The sequence below is a fragment of the Eptesicus fuscus genome, chromosome 11 (genome assembly GCF_027574615.1).
Source record: "Eptesicus fuscus isolate TK198812 chromosome 11, DD_ASM_mEF_20220401, whole genome shotgun sequence".
NCBI lineage: Eukaryota > Metazoa > Chordata > Mammalia > Chiroptera > Vespertilionidae > Eptesicus > Eptesicus fuscus.
Genome location: NC_072483.1, coordinates 91,127,435 through 91,147,340, shown reverse-complemented (window position 1 = coordinate 91,147,340; position 19,906 = coordinate 91,127,435). Strand labels below are relative to the sequence as shown.

The following is a 19,906-nucleotide window of genomic DNA, read 5'->3' as shown; positions in this document are numbered from 1 at the left end:
ATTGGTGAAATCGGATCTCTCGGGCTAAACGGAAAGGAAGACAAAACAGGCTTGGCGCTTAACGTGTTTAGTCTAAAGGATGATGCTCATGAGACCAGGATGGGAGAGGAACCTTAAAGAAAAATCAAAGCCTGATAGGGAGGAAGACTCAACGTGGCGGGGGCAGGCGGGGTGGGGTGGGGTGGAGAATGCAGGAAAGACTGTCAATCTAGACAGACAACCAGGCCAGAGAATGCAGAAGAGATGGTACCGAGCGTAGTGCTTGGCACTTAGGAACAGTCATAAATATTCATGAAGGAAGGGAGGAAAGACAGGCTTTCCCATAAAAGCTTCCTATATCATTGGAAGAGGTGATGGGCTATAAAATGTGCTGTCATGACTAAAACACAAATGGGACCAAGTCTAGAATCCAGCCAGAAAAGGGTATTAGTACTTCCTTTCGGAGACGGGTGCAGGAGCACAGCTCAGGAAACGAGAGCAGGTGACAGCCCACTGGTAAATGATTCAAAGGCTCATGTGATACAAACTAGAAGCGCGGTACAAAGATATGCTGCAGGGACATTTCCACCGAAAGCTCGGGAGAGGGAGTGCCTTGAGGTAGTACTTTTTGTTCATAGTTAGTGGCCCCTTCTCTTCCTCTTTATAAAGTCCCTCTTTTCACGTAAGTTTAGTTTTGCTCCAGAATCATTTGCAAATATTGAAATGCAGTGGCCGGGGTAAAAGCAAAGACGTTAGTTAAAGAGTAAGTAGGAGGAGGCCAACACACAAAGGCACAGTATTCGATGGAGGCATTTCCTTTCTCTTTTCCTCCTGGAGGTTGGCTCAAGAAGAACCCCCGAAGTCTGACATCAGGTTGCCTGGAGTACTGTTTTCCAATGTTTCATGGTATGGGAGGGAGATCTTTTGAAAGGGGCAGAAATAGAATATTGGGGACCAGTATAATTGTAAGAAATATTAATCAGACCCTGTGAACCGTGATGATTTTGTTCTGATTAAAGAAGGCACGTGCTAACCTGGCTGGGAGGTGCATGTGGGACCTGGGAGCTCACCTGGAAAGGCGGCCCATCCTGTCCATCAGGGAGTTGCCTATTATCATGGAAAGATGGACAACCTTGTTGCAGAAACCAGCGCTGCCAGCCCTTCGAAAGCCCCCAGCCCTTTTCATACCCACAGGCCTTTGCAAATCTCCAGCCCCATTACCTGTGAACTGCCCATTGGGCATTCCCTTTTGCCTACTTCCCCATGTAATCTTTGTCCTTCTACCTAATATAAACAGCTGGCTTATAGTGGGGGGCAGAGCAGATGTTTGTGGGTGACCTGCTGCTCTCCCATGCTGCTGGCAGTATTGGAATAAACGCGCATATGATTCAACCCTGTCTCTGCTTAAGTGGCTCAAGTAGCGACAGGCAGCACAGACCCATCGGTTGTCCAGTTACACTTTCACTACAGCCGCAGGTAGATTCTCCAGCAACAAGCACTCCCTGCACCCTTCCCTGGGCCAGCCTGTGGCCGTGAGAGAAGCAGGCCTACTATCCTGGCCTTCAGGCACCTCACAGTCCAGGAGGGGAGAAATGGTCACGTAGGATTATTCATTTGCTTGAAAGAAAAGAACAGGCGATAGAATTTTAACAGGGAAACACATTTGAGGAGGTGACATTTAAGCTGAGACCTGAAGAGTACGATTTTGCCAGCAACCAAAAGGTTAGATGAGGGTTCGGGCAAAGGGGACAGCGTGAGCAGAAGCAGTGACAGTCCCCAGTCACACTCAGAAGGGCCTCACCGGCAGCAATGTGGCTGAGCAGTGCAGTCAGGAGCTATTTTTGCATAGCATTTTACACAAGATTTATAGACTATCAATTGTGCATATTAAATGAGTTGGGGTTGATGCCTATTAGATAGGAGATAAAGCCCCCAAATCTCCCCTTGTGCTCCTACCATGCAGGAGCCATGAGGTAGGTCTGGGCCATCCGAAGACCTGGGAGAAGGCAATGCAGCCACAGCATAACCCTAAGGGGAGACTGGCTGACGCTGTAGCTCAGAATTTACTAGTAGGCAGAGCCCAGGAGGCCTTGTAGGGAAGGCTATGAATTTTTAACATTATCTCCACTGCAATGGGAAGCCATTAAGCCAGGGAGTAGTAACAAGATCTGACTTACAGCTTAAGAAGATCACCTGGGTTTCTTAATAGAAGTGGATTGCAAGGGACAAGGAGCTGACATCTGTTGAGCTCCTGGGCCTGTCCCTGAATAACACACACGCACTACTCATTTAATTCTCACCACAGTCCCCCAAAGAGGGTGCTATTATGTTTACCAGTGAAGAAACAGAGTCCCTTTGAGAAGCAAGGTAAGGATGCAATTTGTTTTATTATTGTGCAGTTAATGCATGGGGCAAACTATACACCCAATAAAATTATAATGATTGTTTTATCATAAAATTCTGTAGGTGGGTGATTATCATATCCAGAATGCAGTGACCATGGAAGGGTTAATATGTGTTTTTGCAGCAAGAAAGTACCTGACCCTGGCTGCTGATCTGAGAGATAATGAATACAGCCATGTTTGATTGAAGCTATTATAGCATTTTGCTCTTAAAACCTCCCTTATCATTGTTAAATGTGCAAAAGACCTCTTTTCACTGTTTTCATCTTTTTGTCAGGTTGTTTTCCAGGAAGTGGTTGCTAGGAGTGAAAGAGTTATTTAGAGATAAGTGGAGAATAGATATCCCACCCCCTTAAAAAGTACACCCCCCCCCCCAAATAAAAACCTACAGTAATTGACTTGAAAATGATTTTCCTGACACTGGTTTTACCAGTCCACCTGCTTTCTATTTACACTTGTGGTTATCTCCTTTTGCTAATGGCTCTCTAAAAGCACACACTAAGGTTTGCACCACTATACTGTGCTGGAGACTGTCAGAGGAGTCCGACTGTAGAGCTCTTTAGAGCCAACAGCTGCTTCTAAAGGCAGTGAGCATGTGCGTGCTGAGCGGCTACTGAGCCCCCTGTCGTGGGTCTGAGTGCCAGCGGCCAGTGTATGAATTACCCGCACACATGGTTGCCTTATATTCTGATCATGTCTACCCCCGGGGTAAACCCCACTGAGGCTGACATTATACCAACCAGGTTACAGTGATACTGTTCCACACACGGGGACAAGTTCCCACCCAGGCTCTGAGGTTCTTGGCTGTATATATCCCATTGCCATTTCTCGCATCATCCCTTAACAGTATCTTTAATTATTAATCTAAAGGTGCATGTACCCTTTATTGCTCTTGCAAAACTGCCATATGCTAGGCGTTTATAGCTTTTGTCTAGTCACTGGACTTACAACATTCTTTAACCTGTTTGATATTTATAGTGTGTCACCTGGAAAGTAATGCCATAGTATCTATTGGAAAAACAATAGACATGAGAATTCATCAGCAAGTGTCAACTAACCTCCAGACAAAAGCCACAACTGCATGTAACCCGTGCTCAGAATCACACTTGGGGCTCAGACAACACCTTTGAGGTCACTTAATTCAAGCCTCCATTTTAGAGGCGAGGGAACGGAGGCACTGACAAGTCAAGACCCTTGCCCAGGTCAACCTGCTAGGGCAGCGGCCGCCAACCGGTGGTCCGCAGACCACTGGTGGTCCGTGAGGTCCAAAAGGTTGGTGACCATTGTGCTGGGGAATGGCCAGCCTGGAGCTGGAACTCCAGTCGCCCGACTCTCAGTTCATAAAGCCTGTAGAGATCTATATATATTATTAAACTTTTTTTAAGTATATTTTTATTGATTTCAGAGAGGAAGAAAGAGGGAGAGATAGATAGAAACATCAATGATGAGAGAGAATCATTGATCAGCTGCCTCCTGCATGCCCCCCCACCCCCACTGGTGATCAAACCCACAACCTGGGCAATGTGCCCTGACTGGAAATTGAACTATGACCTCCTGGTTCATAGGTCGATGTTCAACCACTGAGCCATGCCAGCCGGGCTACATTCTTAAACATTTAAGTAAACAAATTTAGTCTTCAGAAATGGACTTAAAATTTATTTATTGGATTTCTCACTGTGCAAGGACTTGATTTTCCTCTCAACATCCGTGCAGACTCTAGAAAGTTACACACTTGAGGCACTTACCTTGGCCTACTTCACAACTTATTGAGAAAAAAACTACAATTATGAAGAGACAAAGTTTATCTCCATCTTTGTTCCACATCCCCTTGTCTTCTGTTGGTATTTCTTTCAGTGTTTCAGGTATCTTAAAATATGTATTCCAAGGTTCATAGACCCTTGACCTTACATGTTTACAATTTAGGACAACCCCTCGTGTCTAGACCTTTTCCTACCTCATTTCCTCCTCTGCCTACATAAGCTTACCTCTACGGAATCATCAAGCTCTTAGCTCCTCCTCTCAGGGAGGATGTTAGCAAAGCTCATGTGCTAATAATCAACACCAACGTTCTGTTTTCGCCTATCATGAGATGTCAAGTTCTTACCATTTCAGTCACATTCTCAGATTAAAACACTATTTCTAGAAACCCCGTTAAAATACAATGTTAGCTGGGAGGTAATAATCCATGAAGGAAAAAAAAAAAATCCATGAAGGCAGTACTGTGTGAAGGTAGTACAATCTACTGGAATTAAAATCTAAACCTGTCTCTCTCCAAATTGTAAGCATTTCCCTTTGTATCATGCCTCTTGCAGTAAAAATGTAATGACAGCTAGTGTTCAATACCAACGAGAGCTAATATAGACCAAGACTACAGATGTCTCTGGATACTTTTTTCTACCTGGAACACATGGGTCAGTGACTTTGTAATAAAGGTTGATTATGAAGACATCTTTTTCTTGACTTAAATTACATTGGTCAACTTTAGAGTTAGTTGTGCAATAAGAACAGCTAGTCAGAAATGGCATTCAATCGAAAAAGCATAAAATGTGTTTACTTGAATTCATGAATTCAAATATTTTGGCAACACACTTTTAGGTAAATGGTCATTTTATAAACTGACCTTTATATGCTGCCAATGGGACTGTCTCTCTCTATTCAATGATCTTCCTCCTACCTTCCTTGCATATTAGATGGGTCAATCAGAATAGAATGAGACAGTCCCCAAGTCACAGAAGTTTAAACTGACAAAGTTTCTCTCTCTGAACTTTAATACCCTGGTAGACAAAGCAGCCAACAGCTTTAAGCATTAACAATTATAGGGGCATAGGAAAAGAGAGATTAGGAAATTCTGCATTGCCCTAACCGGTTTGGCTCAGTGGATAGAGCGTCGGCCTGCAGACTTAAGGGTCCCAGGTTCAATTCTGGTTAAGGGCATGTACCTTGGTTGCAGTTACATACCCAGTGGGGAGTGTGCAGGAGGCAGCTGATCAATGTTTCTCTGTCATCGATGTTTCTAGCTCTCTATCCCTCTCCCTTCCTCTCTGTAAAAAATCAATAAAATATATTTCTAAAAAAATAAAATAAAATAAAATTCTGCATTGGCCTTTTAAGTTTATAATCATATTCCCCTGGCCAAAGCAAGTTGCTGGATCCATCCAACTTCAAGGGAGTATGGATGTGCAATCCTACACAGTAAGACACTGGAAATATTTAGTGGAGAGTACTAATAAAACTATACCAGATTATTTGTAGTTCCCTGAACCTACCATTTAACTTCATTCCTTTTTGTTCTTGAAAGAATGTCCTTGTCAATCTATACACTTGGATTTTTACCTACCAAATGCCACCTCCTTTCTAGATTATTCCATAATCTCCATCAAAAGAATTTATTTCTATATTATATTTATCCATCAAAATACATATATGTGTAAGGTTTATAGCATCCACAATACTGTATTTAATTAGGAGTTTATCTATCTGTGTTTTGTCTAACTCCTCAAAGCAAAACACAATGTTTTTTTAATTTATGTAATCTCCTTGGTGGTTGGCACAGGTAGACAGTCACTAAAAACAAGGGGTCCATAAAGCCCTTTTGCAATTTGATTTTTAAAATTTCCTCCTCTTTGTGAAATTTAATAAAGAATAAATTTACTCAAGATTCAAAAAATGTCTGAAAGGTTCATTTGTTCTTATATATTTCTTTTATTTTATAGTGAACTCCTATGTTACATTAAACAGCCTCAATTATGTGATTGAAAATGATGTTACTAAAAATGATGGTGGATATGTTTAAAGTTAAAAATACTAAATTCTCAAAAAAATCCAACAAACAAACAAACCAACACTAAATCCTCTTGTCTAGTTCGAAGACAGAGGCACACAGACTCCTGCAATAAATGAAGATATTACCAAGTGAACCCTGATACAGAGAGAAAGGACCCCTTAACTCTGCCTGGACAGGTCAGGGAAGACTTCTCAGAAGAAATGACATTTGAGCTGAATTCTTAGGAAAGAGGAATATCCAAATGGAAATGGTAAGGGACAATGGTAGTGGTAAAAGACATAAAGTCAAATATTTGGTACTTTTGAGGCAAGTTACTAAAATGTTGGACAGATTATTTAACATTTCTGTGTCAATTTTCACACCTGCAAAATGAGATGGTACCTACTGCCCATCTTAAAGGGCTGTTATGAGGGTACAGGCTGTTACCGGGTAAAGGGCTGTTACATAAGAAATTGCAGAGCACCGTGAAGATCTAGATGGGGACCTTGAAAGGTCAGAGGAATGTGATATGCAGAGAAAGGGGCTTAGGACGTACATGGTGATAAGAACGGCACAGCAAAGACTCCCAGGAGGCAAGGTGGTTAGGTAAAGAAAAATTGATCATTTTGGCAAGAATGAAGAATAGCAAGTTAAAGTCCAAACACTAACCAATCAGGCACAAGTATAGAATCTAGTTTAACAGAAGGGCAAAGCTGGTTGTCTCAATATGGCTTAATATTTTTTTTTGTTGGGAGAGAAGGGAAGCAAATCTAGAATTAAATGAAAAGGATTCTGGGTCCAAACTGAAGGTTAGGTGCTGGCTTCTTATGCTCACTATATCTCCAGCTCCATCATTTTAAAAAATATATTTTATTGATTTTTTTTTACAAAGAGGAAGGGAGCTGGAGAGAGTTAGAAACATTGATGAGAGAGAAACATCGATCAGCTGCCTCCTGCACCCCCCCTACTGGGGATGTGCCCGCAACCAAGGTACATTCCCTTGACCAGAATTGAACCTGGGACCCTTGAATCCGCAGGCTGATGCTCTATCCACTGAGCCAAACCAGCTAGGGCCCATCATTTTATTTTAAATCATGCAAGTCATATCATGTGTATATAGGTTAAAACATCTACACTAGTAAAAGAGAAACATGCAAATTACCATCACTCCACTACACCCAACAGCCAATCAGAGTGAGTATGCAAATTAACCTGAAAAGATGGCAGCAGCCCTGCCCCCCCAGCCACTCTGGGCCTGTGGGAGTCAGAGAAGTTGGGCGTCAGCGCCTGAGCCTGGCTGCAGCCAGGGAGACAAAGAAGCTGCCTGCCCCGTGATCCCAGGCCTCAGAAAGCAGCAGAAGCCTCACGTCCGCCTGCCCCACGACCTAGGGGAGACGGAGAAACCGGGCCCCAGCACCTGAGGCTGGGTGCAGCCCGGGAGATGAAGAAGCTGCCTGTCCCATGATCCCAGGCCGCAGCCAGCCGGAGAAGTCACCCACACTGCATCCCAGGGAAGACGGAGAAGTCACCCGCCTGCGGTCCAGGCGCCAGCACCTGCGGCTGGCTACAACCTGGTAGACGGAGAAGCTGCCCACCCCACAGTCCTGGGCACCAGTACCTGTGGCTGGCTGTGGCTCAGGAGATGGAGAAGCCGCCCACTCTGCGGTCCCGGGCACCAGCACTGTGGCTGCAGCCCAAGCGAAGCCACCTGCCCACCATCCCCTGAGGCTACAGCCGCCCTGGGCGCCTATGGCTGACCAGAGGGAGGGAAGCCCGGATCCCGGGTGCCTGTGGTCAGTTGGAGGAGGGAATCCTGGGTCCCGGATGCGGGGCCAAGGCAGAGGTGGTTAGGGGCAATCAGACTGGCAGGCAGAAGCAGTTAGGGGCAATCAGGCAGGCAGGTGAGCGGTTAGGAACCAGCAGTTCTGGATTGTGAGAGGGATGTCTGACTGCTGGTTATCCCCTGAGGGGTCCCAGATTGGAAAGAGTGCAGGCAGGGCTGAGGGACACCCTTCTCCCCTCCCCCCCCCCCACACAAATTTCATGCACCAGGCCACTAGTAGATATATAAGTAGGGTTAATAAATGAGAGTGAAAGTAGATGTCATAAATTGTTCTCAGGGCAATCAGTCAGAATGTCTTAATGGAAACCCAGATTCAAAATGATTTAAATATTAAAGAAATGTATCACATGTAACAAAGGAGAGCAGGCCCCTGAGTTGGTTGAGTAAGTAGCTCATGAATGTCATGGAGGTTACAGATTCCATCTCTCACTCCTTGTCCTGGGTGTGTTGGTTTGCTGGGAGACTAGTTCCTCTCCTGGTAGCCAGGTAGCTGCAGCAGTTTCACGGGGAATGGGATGTGCATGGCTGGCTGGGACTAAAGATCTGGAGTAGAATCTGTCAGGGAACAAACCTCATCATCTGACTGCTCAGTGCAGTCAAATTATTCTTGCAGATATTTTGTGTATAGTGTTTTAAAAATTGTAATGAGCTACTTATATTTAAAAATCAGCCATATAATTTTATTTATTCTTTAAAGTCATATTTCTTAATTGGATTATCTTAAAGAATCCAAGGGTCTGGTAACTGTGTCTATATTCCACGTAGCTAAAATGGGCCGGAATGGATTAGAAGGAGCATTCCAACTCCAACTTATTGGAGCCTCATCTTTCCCTAAAATATTACAACCTGTTCTTCTTTACTCAACTTGCCAATGGAGCCTCTCATTAGGGACATTACTCCCAGAGATTTTTATGACCCTTGTGGCATTTTTACATCCATAAACATGTCTCTTAAAGGCATTCGTCCAATGGTTCAAAAGAAATGAGGGCAAAGGCCACATTTAGCTTGAGGGTGTGTCATTGCCAACTTTATTATTAATTAGCTATGTGACCCTTATTAACTTATAATTTCTATAGCCATAAAGTTTAGCAATTGATACCATCCCTAACAGCAACATTACAAAGACAAATAGCTTCTTCTTTTTTTTTTAATCCTCACCTAAGGATATTTTTTTCATTGCTTTTTAGAGAGTGGAAGGGAGGGAGGCAGGAGAGAGGGGAAGAGAGGGAGGGAGAGAGAGGGATAAGGAAAAAGAGAGAAACATCAATGTCTCACATTGACTCATTAACTGGTTGCCTCCTGCACAAGGTCCGACTGGGAGTGGAGAGTGAACGTGCAACCCAGGTACATGCGCTTGATCAAGAATCAAACTCAAAACCCTTTGGTATGCGGGCTGATGCTTTACCACTGAGCCACACCGGCCAGGGCATAAACAGCTGTTTAACTTCAAAGGAAGGAAGGATATACATATAGATCCTCACTTGAGGATGTATTTTTATTAATTTTTGAGAGAGAGAGAGAGAGACATCAATGTGAGAGAGAAACATTGCTTGGTTGCCTCCCCCCATGCACCTTGACTGGGGATTGAAACAACCTAGGTACGTGCCCTGACCGGGAATTGAACCTGTAACCCTTTGGTGCACGGGTTGACACTCCAACCAACTGAGCAACCCAGCCAGGCCTGGAAGCATGTAATTTATGGTCATATTTGTTTAATGAAAGAATTACTTACATATTTATGCTTATAGCCAAGAACCAAGTAATCTTTTCTATAAGTTTCATTTAAATGTTAGTCATTCTTACCTTTTGTAAAGTCTTTAGTTCAAGGATAGTGTCTGTTGGTTGCACTCTTGAAATATATTTCTAGGGTAGCTACATTGCTTACTAGTTTTATCAACGAGTGTTGGTTAGGCAAAATTAAATAAAGTTTAAAAGGAAACTTAAAATTGAATATTGTATTTGTAATATTTTCTACACTTATATTAGAGAAAATTAGTGGCTTTCAACGTAATAGAACTTCTTCAAACATAGAGGAAAAGAGAAAATATAACGAACATCTATAATCAACTACCCAGGTGCCATATTTGCTTCAGATTGTGTTTTTAAAAATCAATCATTACAGATGAAGCTCTCTGTGTACATGTATGTCTTCAATCCCATTCGGCATTGTATATACACAGAGATAATAACCAAACACTGAATTTGATGTTTATCATTCCTTTGCACATTGGAAACTTTTAAACCATATGTGTATAAATCTATAAATAATATATTGTTTTGCATGCTTTACCATTTTATAATCATGGTATCATACTATACCCATCAATATTTAACTTTACTTTCTCCTTAACAGTGTTTTTGAGACTTATCTACTTTAATACTGGGGATCACTGATTCTAAATAAGTTATGTTATCCCACTCTATGGAAGTATCACATTATTTTATTCTATGCTCCTGCTCCACTTAGGCTGTTTCCACTACCTGGGCTGCATACGAATAAAATTCTGCCTTCCAACACACCACATGGCGTTGCTGCAGTGAGATGCAGCTCTATCATGAATCATGAGTCAACATTTCTGCTGTGGAGCTGCTTGTTGCGACTTATGACTGGACAGAGGGAATCACATGCTGACTATAAATGTCAGATGCTTGAAAAGTAAAGACAGAGTTTGAAGGAATCCAAGCTATACAGAGGATGGATATTGATTCCCTTTTACCCCAGAACATCAAAACACATTACTGTGGACTCGGGTGCTTTTTTTCAGATGTCTGAGTGTAGCTCTATAAATAATGGTTTCAGTGGAGTTTAGTAATTGGTTCCTGCATTGGTAATATGATCTTACCTTTGGATGAACATAAACAGCAAAAGTCCAGGCTCATTTTTCTTTTTCAGGGTTTAAAAATGTGACAAATGCCAGATGTTGAACCAACATTAGATTTCACAGCATAACGCCAACACAGCATAATTGATATAGAGCTCATACCTCAAACCATTGCAAATTTTCCCCAATTATAATGTCCAAATATGTATGACATGCTGAACTATCAATCAAACATCTCTTACCTAACCTTTGGTTTTAATCGATCCTGAAAGAGGTCTACTCTGACTTTCTCTCAGTGGTATTAAGATTCAACCGCTCTGGAGGTCTACTGCCTATCTTCCAGAGTTCTCTTTGTAACCCATACTGGTCTCAGGGCTGCTACGTCTTCTTCACTGAGTTGGATGATACATTGGTCAAGGTAAGTCAAGTCATCTGATGGTAATAACCCCCAAGTTAAAATTACTTACAGTCAGGTGTCTCTCTCTTCATGCTGTCAGTCGCAGTTATCTTCAGCTTTGTGCCATCATCCTGGGACCCAGCTGAAGGGCATCCTCTATGTGGGACATGCTGTTCTTGCCGCAAAAGAAAAATATGACAGAACCAAGCAATTACTCTTAAAGTTTACGCTCAGCAGTGGTATATATCACTTTCTTTCTCATTTCGTTGAACAAATGAAGGCATAAGGCCAACCCTGCCATTCAACAAGGTGGGGAGGTAAAATCCTACCACTGGGAGGGACAAAATTATTTGGGAACAGTAATACAATCTACCACAGAGGCTGTTTTCATTCTCAGACAGGTATGGTTTTAACTTTTGGATTATCCTATATAATCCTATATAATAAAAGCGTAATATGCTAAGTGTCCAATTGATCAGTCGACCATTCAGTCAACTGCTCGACCAGTCGCTATGATGTGCACTAACCACCAGGGGCCAGGCACTCTGACCAGTAGGTTAGCTTGCTGCTGGGGTCTGGTCAATCAGGACTGGGTGAGAGAGCTGGGCATGTCCTGGAACCCTCCCATGGTCCCTCCCCAGCCTGCTGGCTCCCATTGGCCCTGATCTGGACTGGGTGAGAGGGTCCCGATTGGCCCTGATCACCAGCCAGGCCAAGGGACCCCACTGGTGTACAAATTCATGCATTGGGCCTCTAGTTTACAAAATAAAAAATTTTTTTTTAAGTTTTGCTAATATACAAGTAAGACTTTCTTATCTCTGGGATGGGGGTTAATTCAATTTAATGCTTTCTATGAATTAAAAAAACACACACACCAAAAACAAGCCCTAGCCAGTTTGGCTCAGTGGATAGAGCCTTGGCCTGAGGACTGAAGGGTCCCAGGTTCAATTACAGTCAAGGGCACATGCCCCAGTTGTGTGCTCGATCCCCAGTGTGGGGCATGCAGGAGGCAGCCAATCCATGATTCTCTCCCATCATTGATGTTTCTATCTCTCTCTCCTTCTCCCTTCCTCTCTGAAATCAGTAAAGAAATATATTTAAAAAAAACCACACAAATAAAACACATCTAGAATTAAAATCATTTTGAAAAAATCAATAAGTATCTGGAGGCTCAATGCATATAATTTTGATCTAAGTATAAACAATATTAACATAAACTGAGCTAATTGAAATATTTACTGTATCACTCTGAATGAAGGAAAAATAACTGATTAACTGATTTCTACCCCACTCCTATTTCAGCTATGAGAGGATCCCTCAAAAAGAATTTAATGTATTTTATTTAAATATTTTTTTTTATTGATTTCAGAGAGTAAGGGAGGAAAGAGAGAGATAGAAAAATCAATAATGAAAGAATCATTAATTGGCTGCCTCCTGCACACCGACACTGGGGATCAAGCCCACAACCTGGCATGTACCCTGACCAGGAATCAAACCGTGACCTCCTGGTTCACAGGTCAACGCTCAACCACTGAGCCACGTCGGCTGGGCATAGTTAGTATTTTAAATGAGAACATTCAAATAGTTTCTTCAAATTTGATGAAAATTTCTCTCACCATTTTTGTGTAATGTCACAAGGAACAGAGGTTTAATTTATATAGGTCGCAAATGAAAATCTTTTTAGATTTAATGGTATATGACATATGTATCAAGGTCAGTTTTTGTTGTTGTTTGATTTTTGCTAGCAATTCTTTCTTTAGTACTTTTTAAAAGTTATTTGTCAATAGCTGGTACCTGGGCCAGCTTTGCTTAATCTGACTGCTTTTGCAGCAGTCTCTATTTCAAGATACTTTGGAAATTCTTTCTAAAAATGAAGTAAGTAATCTCATTTTGGGAAGCTAGCTTCTATTTAAGTGGTATTTCATGATTAGAGGTTTTAAAACAATTCCCAGTTTGGCTTTTCAGTAATAGACCTGACAACGAATCACATTGCACAACAAAATGTATTCACTCAGAGAATAATGAGAGTAATTATTATCATTGCTATTATTTTTTTAAAAAATATATATTTTATTGATTTTTTTTACAGACAGGAAGGGAGAGGGATAGAGAGTGAGAAACATCGATGAGAGAAACATCGATCAGCTGCCTCCTGCACACCCCCTACTGGGGATGTGCCCGCAACCAAGGTACATGCCCCTGACAGGAATCGAACCTGGGACCCTTCAGTCCGCAGGCCGACGCTCTATCCACTGAGCCAAACCAGTCAGGGCATCATTGCTATTAATTATTATTGCTGTTAATAATAATTATTATAGCAAACAGAGGGCTACTGCCATTGTTCTAAGTGCTTTACATGTGTTGCTTCATTTAATCTTCACAAGAATCCATGAGATGAGATACCAGTATTGTCCCCATCTTACAGAAGAGGGATTTATAATACTTACTTTAATGCAAATCTAAATTCAGCTTTGGAAAAATAAGTCACGTTTGGCAGGGCTTATCAGTGAGGCTAGGAAGTTGGCCAGTTCAAGTCGGAAACCAACAGAAGAAAGGGAAGTAGTAGCAGAAGCTTGTTTAGAGGTTTCCTGCTTACTCTTCTTTAAATAGAGGAATTTCAAACAAAAAATAAAAAACCTCAGGCAACTCTGATGGTAGTCAAAAGAGAATCATTGTCTATTTAGCTCTAGGTCAACAAATAGCCTTTTAGTTTTCGTGAAGGGCAAGATCTGGAACTTACATATAGGTTACATTATGATCTTGAGACATTGGCCATTTTTTAATCTTCAGAAGAACACAGAAGCTCAGGAGCGGTGCTTCTGGTTAGAAGAGAAACAAAGTGGGTGCATTCCAGCCTCTCCCGTGACGGCCAATTGCCTTCCCAATGGCTGCGAGCCCACAACCCGTTGCAGGTTAGCTGCCCTGAATCCAGTCGCAAAGAGGAAGTCTGAGAGTAGCTCTAAGGACCCAGCCACGTGCTAATCTGGAGAGCCACTTTCTGTTTGTTGATATCTTGGTGGACCATTGCACGTGTACCAAATGTTTTTATAGGGCTATCTTGTGTTTTATATGATGATACGATTGAGTAGGTGAATAATTAACCTCATGGAAATAGTAATTAACTGCAATTCATAGTTCCAAAGTTGTACTTATTAAAAAAACAATTAGTAAAGATTTAAAAAAAATTGTAGATGAAGAAAAGAATCAAATGAAAGCACTGAGTCACATTTTTATTCTATTTATGGTAATTTCAGTTTGCTGTCCATAACTTTTTCCTTGGTCTTCTCTAAGGAGGGGTTACATTTCATCAGACTCTTAAGTTTTTCTAAATGTTAGGAGTAATGTCTGTCTATTCTCACCAGTTTATTTTTGAAAGGAGAAACTCTAGAAAATAAGCTATTATAAGGTTTGCTTTTTATGTTTAAGTATCTATAAAGTATTTAAACCTTTAATCGTTGGAAAGCATTTTCATAGAAAAATTAGAGAAACTAAGAAAAAAGAACAGGGAGGAAAATAATAACTGGATTTGTCAGTAACCTGAATGTGGTTGAAAGGCATGCACCCACAAAATGCATTTAAAAAAGTTATACCTAAAAGATGGGAGAATATTCAGGTTTATGTCATTGATAAATCAGACAGGAAAGGTTAGGCAGAGGTAGTATTTATCTTTCTTACAAAATTTGATGTTCCTTTTCATGAGTATATTATTACTTTGATTCCTGTCAAATTTTAGTGACAGGTAACATGAAGTAGCAATAAAAGGCCTCTAAATAAATTGCAATTATCTTCACTTTTTTTTTTTTTTATGTGATTAAGTGCTTTACACAATAGCTTTTTCCACATTCTCTGGTTAAGGAGCAGGTGGAGCCCTGGCCGGTTTTGCTATGTGGTTAGAGGTCAGGCTCCCAGACTGAAGGGGGTGAGGTACCTTGATCCCGCCCGGATGGGGGTGCTTACAGGAGGCAGCCGCACTGATGTTTCCCTCTCGCTGTCTCTCCCTCCCTTCCATTCTCTCTCTCTAAAAAAAAAAAAAAAACATCAATGGAAAAAAATATCCTCGCCCAGCCGGGGTGGCTCGGCGGTTGAGCGCTGACCTATGAACCAGGAGGTCACAGGCCGATTCCCATCAGGGCCCATACCCAGGTTGCAGGCTCCATCCCCAGGGTGGGGCATGCAGGAGGCAGAAGATCAATGATTCTCTTTCATCATTGATGCTTCTATGTCTCTCTTCCTCTCTGAAATCAATAAAAACATATATATATATATATATATATACACACACACACATACACATATACATATATATACATACACACACACATATATACTGTATATATCCTCGGGTGAGGATTAACAACAGCAACAAAAAAAGAGCAGACAGAAAGAACTTAAACATGGCAAGCCTGTGACATGCCATAGGTTACTCATCCTGTAGGGACAGGCAGATTTCCTAATTATTAATCTGGTGCAATATTGTAAGATTCATTAGCTTTCTACGGTAAACCTGGTGATTAGTTCCTGACGCGCCTGACACACACCCTTCCTGTTTCATAAAAATCAGCCCATTAACCTTTGGGGAATCTGTGCATTTAAACCTACGGACTTGTTTCAAGAAATCATCTCTGGCCCTCGCCGGTGTGGCTCAGTGGATAGCGCAGGGGCCTGCGGACTGAGGGGTCCAGGGCACAGGCCCGGGTTGCGGGCTCGGTCCCCAGTAGGGACCATGCAGGAGGCAGCCCATCCATGAATTCTCTCTCATCGTTGAGGTTTCTCTCTCTCCCTCTCCCTTCCTCTCTGAAATCAATAAAAATATATTTTACAAAATTCATCTTAAAAAAAAAACAAGTCTAAACATATCTATTTTAGATGGTTGAGCGGAGTGAATGTGTAGGCTCAGAGAGGAACTCAGAGCTCCCGATCCCGGGCTGTTCGGCTGCAGGTCCAGGAGGGCGGGCGGATCAGCGGTACCGGGCTGAACCCCCGAGGGCCCCCGAACCGGAGGCGTCTGTTGGAAAGGGACGGGGCGGCTTTAAAACAGAAAAGCATCTCTCTCTCCAGCCAACGAGTGTCGAGGGGATCGCTGCTGTTCAGAAATTCTTTTTGGAGATACTGGTGTACATTCTTAAAAAAAAAAAGAAAAAAAAAGTCATTTTGGGCCAGGACAGCAGCCGCCTTCGGGGCCGGCCCCCCTCGCCGTCCGCCCGGCCCGACCGTCCGCCTAACAGAGGATTTGGCTCATTTTTTCCAAAACACTTCCCATCTGGGTAGGCGCCGGCCATGGAAACGTCCAAGTAAATGCCACACTGGGGAGAGGGACCAGGCTCGTCGGGGGCTGCCTTCGCGGGGCCGCGGCCCTCGGAGAGTCGCCGCACGCCCTTACCCGTCGCCGGGGTCCCGCCGCCAGCCCGGCCCGCCGGCCGCCGGCCCCTCGCGCCCGCCCGGTCTCCTCAGCAGCGGGAGTCCCCGAGCCCAGGAGCCTATCCGCTTCGTCCGTGACGACTCCTGGGCTCTCGGCTCCACAGCAGAGCAGCCTCGGGGTGCGCACAGTGAGAGCGGAGGGGGGCGGCTCCGGGGCCCGGCCGGGCTCCCCGCCTCACGCCTCCATTCCACTCCTCTCCCCGCCTCCGGCCGCTCCGCCGCCCGCCTCTGCGCGCACCCAACGCTGAGGGAAGTTTGACTGCTCCAGCCCCCAATCAGAAGAGAGGTCGGGAGCCTGAACCAATAGGAGCTGGCTAGGTGGGCGTGCCCTCGGCGCGGCCCCGCCCCCGGAGAGGGAGCGCGGTATGTCCCCGGCCCCCGCCTGCACTTCAGCCTCAGTGCGGAGCCCTCGCCGGCGGGAGCAGCGGCGGCGGAGTCGGAGGCGGCGGCGGAGTCGGGCTCGGAGGAGGCGGCGGCGGCTGCGGAGCGCCAACCCCACCCACACCCACGTCGCGGGCCCTGTCCTCACTTGTCCTCTCGCCGTCCCGCGGGAGGACGATCCCGGGAGGAGAGCGGCCGCCCACGCCCCGAGCATCTTTCCCCGTCGAGCCGGCGCGGGCTGAGCGGGCGGCATGATGCGGCTCCGAGGGTCGGCGCTGCTGCGGGACCTCCTGAGGCCGCCCGCCGCCGCCAGCGCGGCCCTGAGGCGGGCGCAGCCTCTCGCCACGTTCCGCCGGCGAGCCTGGGGCGGGGGGCCCGAGGCCGCGGGCCCCGCTGCCGCCGCGCGGCTCTGCCCGCGGTGGGGCGGGGGCGGCCGGCCGGCGGGGCCCGGCGCCCGGGGCCTGTCCAGCTCGCCCTCCGAGATCCTGCGGGAGCTGGGCAAGGCGGGCGCGCAGCAGCCGCAGGACCCGCAGGACCCGCAGCCCGGGGCGTCGCCGCCCGCGGCCCCGCCGGCGCCCAGCCCCAAGGACGGCCCCGCGGACACGGACGCGTTCGGCCACAGCGAGGGCAAGGAGCTGGCGGCCGCCGGCGAGAGGTGAGTGTCTCCGCGAGGCGGGGCCCGCTGCGGGGCGGGATGGGAGCGGAGGCTGGAGGAAGAGAAAGAAAGAGATGCCGGGCGGCCTGCGCCGTCTGCGCCATGTGATTAGGCCCGGCCGCGCCCCAGCCGTCGCCGCCGCCGGCGCCCCTTCGCCGGCCCCCACTTCCCTTCCCGGCCGGGGCGCGGGCCGCCCGCCCGCGTGGAGCCGCCGAGGGGCCGGGGGCCTGGCCTGGCGCTGCGTGTCCGCGCCCCGCGCCCCCCGCTCGGGCTGCGGCACCCGGGCTCCCGCCCAGCCCTCCGCGGGGGATGCCACCCGGACATCCCCGCCGACTGACGTGCCGGAGCCGGGCGTGGAGCGAAGCCTGCTCCTCCCTGACTCGTCGCTTTTCCAGGCTCGAGTGGCCGCCGTCTGCCCCCCTCCCATCCCCGCCACCGTCTCTCTGGAAACCTAACGTGGCCGAGGCTTCTCGCTGTTTCCAGAGTGGAAATATTCAGGGCTGCGTAGAGCCATCTGGGGCACCGGAAATAAGCTTTCCGAAAGGAGATGAGGGGCAAGAGGGTCACGTGGCCCAGGAGCCGGGGCTCGCGGTCCAGGCCACCTGTTCGCCCTGGGGACCACCGGCTTGGGCCTGTCGGTGTGCTGCGTGCGATGGGCGAGCTGTTTTTTTTGGAAAATAAAGGTTAGAGTAACGAAGATGAGATGTGGCCGGTAAAACGCTAACTGAAAAATGCGAGTTACAACAGGGATAGGATGTGAGCTCATCTCTGCCGCACAGCCGTTTAGTCTCCACATAAACCTGGTTTTCCTTCCCCAGTATGGGAAGCAGTTCCCTGGTGTTTTGTCCTGTGTAAGTGGACACAACCCATCTTTTCCCCGTGTGGTGACACATTTACCTGTCTGTTTTCTTCATGCCCTGCTGTCTTTCTGATACTGTACTGACATTCTCTCCAGCCCCATACTACCTTAAGTCAAACCGAAAGTGTGATTCTTAATACGTTCAATCTCAGGTCAGCTTAATGTTTCCTGTAATTGAAGCGGGCACCTTCTTAAAACATTCCAAGCTAAAGTTGTTTTCCCAGACTGGAAAAAAACACGTTATTTTTAAAAAAATCACTTGATGATGGGCAAAGTCTGGTATTTCGTGATGATGACGTGCTACAGAGTAGCCTTAGGCCCTTGGGCACATCATTTAATACCTTCAGTTAGATGACTCACTTCCCTTCAAGATCTAAAAAGCTAGACCTTTGTTAAATTTCCACCTCTTATGTTTTTTTAGGGACTAGAATGGGTATGCTTAATCTCATCTGATACCTTTGTCATCTGGTTTACCAGACGTGTAACTAGTTTAAATAGCTGTGCTCCAAGTCACAGAATTGCAAAATGCAATTACTGGCATTTAAAAGTTGTCCTTCAAGGCTATAGGACGGGACCTGCCTTCCATTGAAAACCCTTTTAGTCTGTCTCTTCAGTGGCTTTAGTATCCTTTTCCAGAAGCTTGTGCCTTCATTAAACCCTGGCAATGACTGAAACCCTATTTTGGCTAATTCTTACTGACAAACCTACACAAACAAATGTCCTCCTAGTCTCCCCAGACCTCAGAGAAAATCAGCCCAGGGATCCATCAAGATTATTTGCTCAGATGCCCAGGAGTTTGAGTGATCATTTGAGTGATCAGTAAGGTAGTCTCGTTTACCTCAATTAAAAGTTTGGAGAAATGGGCTAGACTGGTTCAGGTACTACAGTTACAGGCATACCTTGCAGACCACTGTAATAAAGCAAATATTGCAGTAACAAGCAAGTCATAATCTTTTTGTTGGGTGGAGAGTCTTGCCTTCAGTTTGTAAAAAACAACAACAAAAAAACACCTCAATACCTACCTAGTGCAATAAAGCTAAATGCAATAAAATGAGATATATATATATATATATATATATATATATATGATCCTGAGAGTTTTCCAATCAAGGATTTCAGGAGTGAACACCAGCTGTCTCCAGTTTTCATACAAAGTGAAGAGCACTGGCTTGAGATTGTGGAAAACATTTTTTTTATCTGGTGAAAGATCCTATTTTCTGAATGTTCTGGTTTCCAATTGTAGCTTTCCTCCTTTCCATTTGCCTTTATTCTGGGAGGTAAGCTTCCAGTTGATTTTGTTATTCTTTCTGTTGCTCAGCTTCCAAAGCATAGGTCATCCCTCCAGCCGCAAACCACCTGGAATGCCAGTCCTCACTCAGGACTGCCA

The 19,906-nt window shown here is 45.2% G+C and overlaps 1 protein-coding gene across 4 annotated transcripts in view; it reads left to right on the top strand.

Annotated features, from left to right (window-relative positions):
- Positions 1 to 17,031: 17,031 nt before the first annotated feature.
- The window catches only part of GLS (glutaminase), a 64,776-nt gene continuing 61,901 nt past the window's right edge, over positions 17,032 to 19,906 (top strand). For all 4 annotated transcript variants that reach the window (XM_054723271.1, XM_054723273.1, XM_054723272.1 and 1 more), the window contains exon 1: positions 17,032 to 17,660. In XM_054723271.1, the coding sequence (XP_054579246.1) occupies positions 17,257 to 17,660 (404 nt within the window). In that variant the 5' untranslated portion in view covers positions 17,032 to 17,256. The remainder of the gene's footprint in view (positions 17,661 to 19,906) is intronic.